The 7,706-nt window shown below is 58.1% G+C and overlaps 1 protein-coding gene across 1 annotated transcript; it reads left to right on the top strand.

Annotated features, from left to right (window-relative positions):
• Positions 1-2,775: 2,775 nt before the first annotated feature.
• On the top strand, positions 2,776-7,609 carry BCAP31 (B cell receptor associated protein 31). Its single transcript, XM_041711951.2, has 8 exons — positions 2,776-2,924; positions 3,039-3,136; positions 3,522-3,622; positions 4,444-4,588; positions 4,999-5,134; positions 5,952-6,057; positions 6,675-6,775; positions 7,199-7,609. Exons 2-8 carry the CDS (start codon positions 3,045-3,047, stop codon positions 7,235-7,237), a joined length of 720 nt encoding a protein of 239 aa, XP_041567885.2. The 5' UTR covers positions 2,776-2,924; positions 3,039-3,044; the 3' UTR covers positions 7,238-7,609.
• The last annotated feature ends 97 nt before the right edge of the window (positions 7,610-7,706 follow it).

Below are 7,706 nucleotides of genomic sequence, written 5' to 3'. Positions count from 1 at the left end.
TCGGGGCCTCTCGGACCAGGAGCTGCTGGAGAAACTCCAGAGCCGGCGCGGACCCCTGGGTGGGCACTGGGAGAGACTGGGAGGGACTGGGAGGGGATTGGGAGGGACTGGGAGGGACTGGGGGGACTGAGAGGGGATTGGGGGGGGACTGGGAGGGGACTGGGAGAGACTGGGGGGACTGGGAGGGGGTTGGGGGGGACTGGGAGGGATAAGTGGGAACACTGGTTTGGACTGGGAGAGTACTGGGAGGGAATGGGAGGAGGATGGGGGGGACTGGGAGGGGACTGGGGGGACTGGGAAGGGACTGGGGGGACTGGGAAGGGACTGGGGGGACACTGGGAGGGACTGGGAGAGTACTGGGAGGGGAATGGGGGTACTGGGAGTGAATGGGAGAGGTAACTGGGAGCACTGGTTTGCACTGGGAGGGGTAACTGGGGACACTGGTTTGGACTGGGAGCACTGGCAGGGGCTGGGGATGACTGGGAGGGACTGGGAGGGGTAACTGGTTTGAACTGGGAGCCCTGGGCTGACCCCGTGCCCCCCCCCAGGGCCCCCCCGAAAACTCTACGAGAAGAAATTCTACGAGTTCGAGACCCGGCGGTGGCGGAGGGGGGGCGCGGGTCCGTGGGGGGGGTCCCGGGGGGTTTGGGGGGTCCTGGGGGAATTTTGGGGTTCCCTGAGGCAGTTTTGGGGGTCCCTGGGGGTGTCCTGGGGGGTTTTGTGGGGGTCCCAGGGAGATTTGGGGGTCCCTGAGGGGGGTCCTGGGGGTTTTAGGGGGGTCCCTGGGGGGCTTTGGGGGTCCTGGGGGAATTTTGGGGATCCCTGGGGAGTCCTCGGGTTGTTTGGGGGCTCCTGGGGGGGGCCTAGAGGAGTTTGGGGGGGTCCCTGGTGGGGGTCCTGAGGGAATTTTGGGGGTCCCTGGGGGGTTTGGGGGTTCCTGGGGGGTTCTGGGGGGGTCCTGGGAGAATTTGGGGGGGGTTTGGAGGGGTTTGGGGGGTCCTCAGGATTTTTTGGGGGTCTCTGCGCCCCCCTCTCCCCCACAGATGATCCCAACAACGGCGGAGCCCCCCCAGAATTTGGGGAGGGGGCGCGAGCACGGCAACCTGTGAGGAGGGGGGATTTGGGGGGATTCTGAGGAAATTTTCTGTGCATTTTAGGGGGGGACTTTGTGGGAATTTCGTGGAAATTTTGGGGGGATTTTGGAGGAATTTTTGGGCGAATTTTGACGGATTTTGGGGGAGATTTTAGAACTAATTTTGAGGAAATTTTGGGGGGAAATTTTGTGGGGAATTTTGACAGGAGTTGGGCAAATTTTGAGGAAATATTGAGGGGATTTTGGGTGAAATTTGGGGATATTTTGGGTGGATTTTAGGAGGGATTTTGGGGGAATTTTGGGGAAACTTTGACAGAATTTGGAGGGGAATTTGATCGAATTGTGAAGACATTTTGAGGGAGTTTTTTGGCGATTTTGGGCAGATTTTGAAGTAAATTTGAGGCGATTTTGGGGCACTTTTGACACTTTGGTGTGAGGGAGGGGTCCAGTTGTTATTTGAGCTATTTTGGGGTGGGACCTTCCCCCCTCACCCCCCCCCTTTGCCCCCCCAGATTTTGGAGCGCCCCTCCCCCACTCTGATGGATCACCTGGACAGGTGAGGGGGGGGAGGGACAGGGGGGGTTTTGGGGACCCCCTCCATCCCCTCTTAATTCTCCTCCCCCCACAGCCCCCTGCGTCTGGAGCCCCGGCAGCCGCTCCGAGCCCCCCCGGGACCCCCCAAAATCTTCGCGGGACCCCCCGAGCCCCCCCCGAGCCCCCCCGGGCGCCTCCTCCCCCTCCGGGCCCAACTGGTGGCACTGGGGGTGATCGGGGGGGTCCTGCTGGGGCTGCTGCTGCTGGGGGGGGCCCCTGGGTGAGACCCCCCCCCTCACCCCAAAAAACAAAAAACAAACCCACCCCGAATCTTTGGAACCCCAAAATTCACCCCAAAATTCACCCCGAAATCCCTCAGGGTGCTCAAATTTCCTCCCCGAATTCACCAGGGACCCCCCCCCAGACACTCAAAATTCCTTTGGGACCCCCCCAGGACCCCCAAAATTCCCTTTGGGACATCCCTAGGACCCCCAAAATTCCTTTTGGGACCCTCCAGGACCCCCAAAATTCCTTTTGGGACCCCCCAGGATCCCCAAAATTCCTTTTGGGACCCCCCCAGGATCCCCAAAATTCCCATGGGACACCCCAAGACCCCCAAAATTCCTTTTGGGACCTCCCCAGGATCCCCAAAATTCCCATGGGACACCCCAAGACCCCCAAAATTCCTTTTGGGACCCCCCCCCAGGACCCCCAAAATCCCTTTCGGGCTCTCCAGGACCCCCAAAATTCCAATGGGACACCCCCAGGATCCCCAAAATCCCCTCGGGATCCCCCTTGGACGCCAAAACCCCCTTGGGACCCCCCCAGACCTCTCACGAACCCCCCCAAAATTTGGGGAGTCCCGGCCCCCCCCACAATAAACGCAATAAACGTGTCCGGAGCTGTCAATCAATTCCATGGGCGGGACAAGCTGTGAGGGCGGGACAATGATTGGCTGTGGGCGGGGGTGGGGGCGTGGCTATGGTTAAAGGACAAACCATTGGCGTTAAGGGGTGGGGAGGCGTAGCGGCTGCACGACGAAAGACGCGCGGCTTTATTTCAATCCCATTAATTTCACTAATGACGAAATTAGTTGAGATTCATTTTACGCGCTTTAGCGATTTAATCCCGACTGATTTAATTTATTAGTAAATTTATTGTTAAAACTTCCCCGGGTGGCGGGGCGGGGAAAAATGGCAGGCAGATGTGACGTCACCCAGCTGGTTCCCCGCCTCTCGCTCTGATTGGCCGCTCCCTCAGCGTGTGGGCGTGGCTTCCGCTGGTCGCGTTCCTGAGGGTGAGGGCGGTGGGGGGGGGGCGGCCCCGGGGCGGATTTTGGGGGGTCCTGAGGGGATTTTGGGGGTCCCGGTGCCCCAAACCGGGTCCCCATCAATGCCCGTGCCCCTTTCAGGCCGCCATGAGCCTGCAGTGGACGGCGGTGGCCACGTTCCTGTACGCGGAGGTGTTTTTGGTGCTGCTGCTCTGCGTCCCCTTCGTGTCCCCGGCCAGGTGAGGGAAGGGGGTCCCCAAAAGTGGGGAGGGGTCCCTAAAGGTGGGGCGGGATCTCTAAAATCGGGGAGGGGGTCCGTAAAGGTGGGGAGGGGTCGCTAAAGGTGGGGAGGGGTCCCTAAAAGTGGGAAGGGGTCCCTAAAATCGGGGAGAGGTCCCTAAAGGTGGGGAGGGGTCCCTAAAAGTGGGGAGGGGTCCTTAAAAATGGGGAGGGACCTCTAAAGATGGGGAGGGGTCCCTGAGGGTTGGGAGGAGGATTTTGGGAGGGTCCTGTGGGATTGGGGATTTACTGAGGGAATTTGGGGGGTCCTGGGGGTATCCCCTGGAATCTGGGGGGTCCTGGGGAGTTTTGGGGGGTCCCAAATTTGTGTCCCCCCCACCGCAGATGGCAGAAGATTTTCCGCTCCCGCCTGGTGGGGCTGGCCGTGTCCTACGGGAATTCCTTCTTCATCGTCCTCATCGTCATCCTCGTGCTGCTGCTGCTCGGTGGGTGCTGGGGGGCTTTAAAGGGGATTTTTGGGGCAACTTTGGGGGAGTTTTGGGGGAATTTTGGAGGATTTTCAGGGGATTTTGGGGGAAGTGTGGGCGGAAGTTGACTAGGTTTTGAGGAAAATTTGGGGGGAGTTTGAGGGAGTTTTGAGTAGATTTTGGGGGACTATTGGGGGTTTTGAGTACATTTTGGGGGACTATTGGGGGTTTTGAGTGGATTTTGGGGGAATTTTGGGGGCTCTGGGTGGGTTTGGGGGGGCTCTGGGGGTGTCCAGGTGGATTTGGGGGGGTCTCTGGATGGATTTGGGGGCTCTGGGTGGATTTGGGGGGGCTCTGGGGGTGTCCAGGTGGATTTGGGCAGTCTCTGGGTGGATTTGGGGGCTCTGGGTGGATTTGGGGGGGGCTCTGGGTGGGTCCAGGTGAATTTGGGGGGCTCTGGGTGGATGTGAGGTGGATCTGGGATGGCTCTGGGTGGATTTGGGGGTGGATTTGTTGTGGATTTGGGGGGTCTCTGTGTGGATTCTGGGTGGTCTCTGGGGGTGTCTGGGTGGATTGGGGGGGTCTCTGTGTGGATTTGGGGGTGATTCTGGGTGGTCTCTGGGGGTGTCTGTGTGGATTTGGGGGGTCTCTGTGTGAATTTGGGGGTGATTCTGGGTGGTCTCTGGGGGTCTCTGTGTGAATTTGGGGGTGGATTCTGGGTGGTCTCTGGGGGTGTCTGGGTGGATCTGGGTGGATTTGGGGGGTCTCTGTGTGGATTTGGGGGTGGATTCTGGGTGGTCTCTGGGGGTGTCCCCCCGCTGACCCCCCTGTCCCCCCAGACGCGCTGCGGGAGACCCGTAGGTACAGCGTGGGGGACCGCGAGGCGCTGGGCAGCAGCCCGGCCGCGCTGGAGCACTTCCACATGAAACTCTTCCGCGCCCAGAGGAACCTCTACCTGGCTGGCTTCGCCCTGCTGCTCTCCTTGTGAGCCCGGGGGGCGGATTTTGGGGGGCTGAAGGGAATCTGGGGGGTCCCAGGCACAGTTTGGGGGGTTTGGAGGTGATCTCCTTGTCCTGATCTCAGCCTAGGGCAGACTCCAGCCAGGCCTGGGGGGCTCAGGGGGATTTGAGGGATCCGTGGGGATTTTGGGGGATCCTTAACCCAAATTTGGGGCTCTTTCACTCCGATTTGGGGGTCCTTCACCCCAGTTTGTGCCCCCTCAGCCTCCTGAGGCACCTGGTGACGCTGAGTTTGGCCCAGGCTGTGCTCGGTGCCTCCAGCCAGGCGTGGGGGGCTTAGAGGGGATTTTGGGGATTCAGGGGGACTGAGTGGGATTTTGGGGGACTGAGTGGGATTTCGGGGGGTCCCTGAACCCCGGTTTCTGTGCCCCCCAGCCTCCTGAGGCGCCTGGTGACGCTGATCTCGGCGCAGGCCGCCCTGGGTGCCTCCAGCCAGGCGTTCCGCAAGCAGGCCGAGGGCGCCAGCCAGGCAGCCCGGCAGTACCTGGAGGACAACGACGCCCTCAGGAAGGTACAGCCACCCCAAAACACCTGAGAACAGCCCCAAAAACATCGGGGATCCTAAAAAACAGCCCCAAAACCATCGGGGATCCTAAAAAACAGCCCCAAACCCATCGGGGATCCTAAAAAACAGCCCCAAACCCATCGGGGATCCTAAAAAACAACCCCAAAACCATCGGGGATCCTAGAAAACAACCCCAAACCCATTGGGGATCCTAAAAAACAGCCCCAAAACCATTTGGGATCCTAAAAACCAGCCCTAGAACACCTGAGAACAACCCCAAAATCATCTGGGATCCCAAAAAACAACCCCAAAGTCATCTGGGATCCCAAAAAACAACCCCAAAATCATCTGGGATCCCACAAAAACAACCCCAGAATCATCTGGGATCCCCAAAACCAGCCCTAAAAGACCTGAAAGCATCCCCAAAACCATCTGGGATCCCAAAAAACAGCTCTAGAACACTTGGAATTCCAAAAAACAGCCCTAAAGCACCTGAGAATAACCAAAAAACACCTGGGATCCCAAAAATCAGCCCTAAAGCACCTGAAAACAACCCCAAAACTACCTGGGATCCCCTAAAACACACTCCAACACACCTGGGATCCCTAAAAATATCCCCAAAAACATCTGGGTTACCCTAGAAACACCTGGAATCTGCCAAAAACAACCCTAAAAACAACTGGGATCCCCTTAAAAAAAAAAAATCAGAATAAGCCTCCCCAAAAAAATCTCAAAAAATCAGGATAAAACCCCAAAACTCCTGATTTAACCCCTCAGATCCCTCCCCAAACCCCTGAACCCCCTTTTTTTTTGTGCCCCCCAGCAGCTGCAGGAGTCTGGGGGGGCCCCGTCCCCCACCCGGGATGAGAACGAGACCCTCAAGGCCAAGGTGGAGTCGCTGAAGGAGGAGCTGGAGCTCAGCAAGAAGGGTAGGGGGAAATTTGGGGGGGTTAAAAGGGAATTTTTGGGATTTTGGGGGGGTTAAAGGGGAATTTTGAGGGGGTTAAAGGGGAATTTTGGGCATTCTGGGGGGGTTAAAGGGGGATTTTAGGGGGAGGTAAAGGGGAATTATGGGGATTTTGGGGGGTTAAAGGGGACCTTGGCGGGGATCTGGGGGAATTAAAGAGGAATTTGGAGATTTTGGGGGGATTAAAAGGGAATTTTTGGGGTTTTGGGGGGGTTAAAGGGGACTTTTGGGGATTAAGGGGGGATTTTGTGGGGTCTGGAGGAATTAAAGAGGAATTTGGAGATTTTGAGGGGGTTAAAGGGGAATTTTTGGATTTTAGGGGGTCTGGGGAATTAAAGAGGGATTTTTTTTGGGGAATTTTCAGGATGAAAGAGGAATTTTGGGGAGATTTTGGAGATTTTTGGGGGAGTCTGAGGGTGTTAAAAAAAGAATTTGTGGTGAGCCTGAACCCCCCACAAATTGGACGATGAGGGGTTTGGGGTGTCCAGGGGGTTTTTGGGGGTGTCAGGAGAGGTTTGGGGGGTCAGTAAAAATTCCCAAAATTCCCAAAAATCCCCAAAATCTCCCAAAATCCCCCAGCCCTGGAGAAGGCCGAGAGCGAGGTTCAGGCCATGCGGCGCCAGGCCCAGGGCCTGACCCGGGAGTACGATCGGCTGCTGGAGGAGCACGCCAGGCTGCAGGTACCCAAAAACACCCCAAAAACACCCCAAAAATACCCTGGGGGAACCCCAAAAACACCCCAAAAACACCCCAAAAAATACCCTGGGGGAACCCCCACAACACCCCAAAAACACCCCAAAAAATACCCTGGGGGAACCCCCAAAATAGCCAAAACTACCTCAAAAATACTCCAAAAAATACTCTGGGGGAACCCCCAGAATAACTCTAGGGGAGCCCCAAAAAACCCTGTGCATCCCAAAACCCCCTTGGGACCCCCTGAACCCCCCCAAACCCCCCCTGAACCACCGCAAAACCCCCTTGGGACCCCCTGAACCCCCTTGGGACCCCCTTTGTCCCCCCAAAACCCCCTTTGGACCCCCTTTGCCCCCCAAACCCCCGCTGTGCACCCCAAAACCCCCCTGGGACCCCCTTTGTCCCCCCAGGCCGCCCACGAGGGACCCCGGGACAAGAAGGAGGAGTGAGGGGCGTGGCCACGCCAGACCACGCCCACAGCAGCTACAAGCCACGCCCACAACGGTTACAAACCCCGCCCCTGTGACCAGGCCACGCCCCCAAAGCCGCTCCCTCTGACCAGGCCACGCCCCCCCGGGACCAGGCCACGCCCCCGGGACCAGGCCACGCCCCCAGCGCTGTTTTTGGGGGTGTTCTGGCGCCATTTTTGGGACCGTCCCACCTTTTTTTGGGGTCCAAATCTCATTTTGGGGGGGTCCAGGCCTCATTTTGGGGGGGCTGAACCCCCCCTTTGTCCCCCTCCTCTTCCCAGGGGGTTTTTGGGGGGCAGTGGGGACCCCTCCCCTTTTTTCTGCTTCAATAAAATCACCTCGGGTTGGGTCTTGGTTGGTTTGGGGGTCAAAAATTCACTCCCGGGACCCCCAAATTTCCCCCCTAAAACCCCAAATTCCATCCTGGCACCTCCCAAATTCTTCCTGG

Source organism: Taeniopygia guttata, chromosome 31 (assembly GCF_048771995.1).
Source record: "Taeniopygia guttata chromosome 31, bTaeGut7.mat, whole genome shotgun sequence".
Taxonomy (NCBI): Eukaryota; Metazoa; Chordata; class Aves; order Passeriformes; family Estrildidae; genus Taeniopygia; species Taeniopygia guttata.
The sequence above is the reverse complement of the archived record's forward strand: the minus strand, read 5'-3'. Positions and strand labels throughout refer to the sequence as shown.

Coding starts and splice junctions, on each gene's coding strand:
- BCAP31 (XM_041711951.2), top strand. CDS start 3,045: ATGAGCCTGCAGTGGACGGCGGTGGCCACGTTCCTGTACGCGGAGGTG. Junction 3,137..3,521: donor CCCTTCGTGTCCCCGGCCAG/GTGAGGGAAGGG, acceptor CCCCCACCGCAG/ATGGCAGAAGATTTTCCGCT. Junction 5,135..5,951: donor ACAACGACGCCCTCAGGAAG/GTACAGCCACCC, acceptor TGTGCCCCCCAG/CAGCTGCAGGAGTCTGGGGG.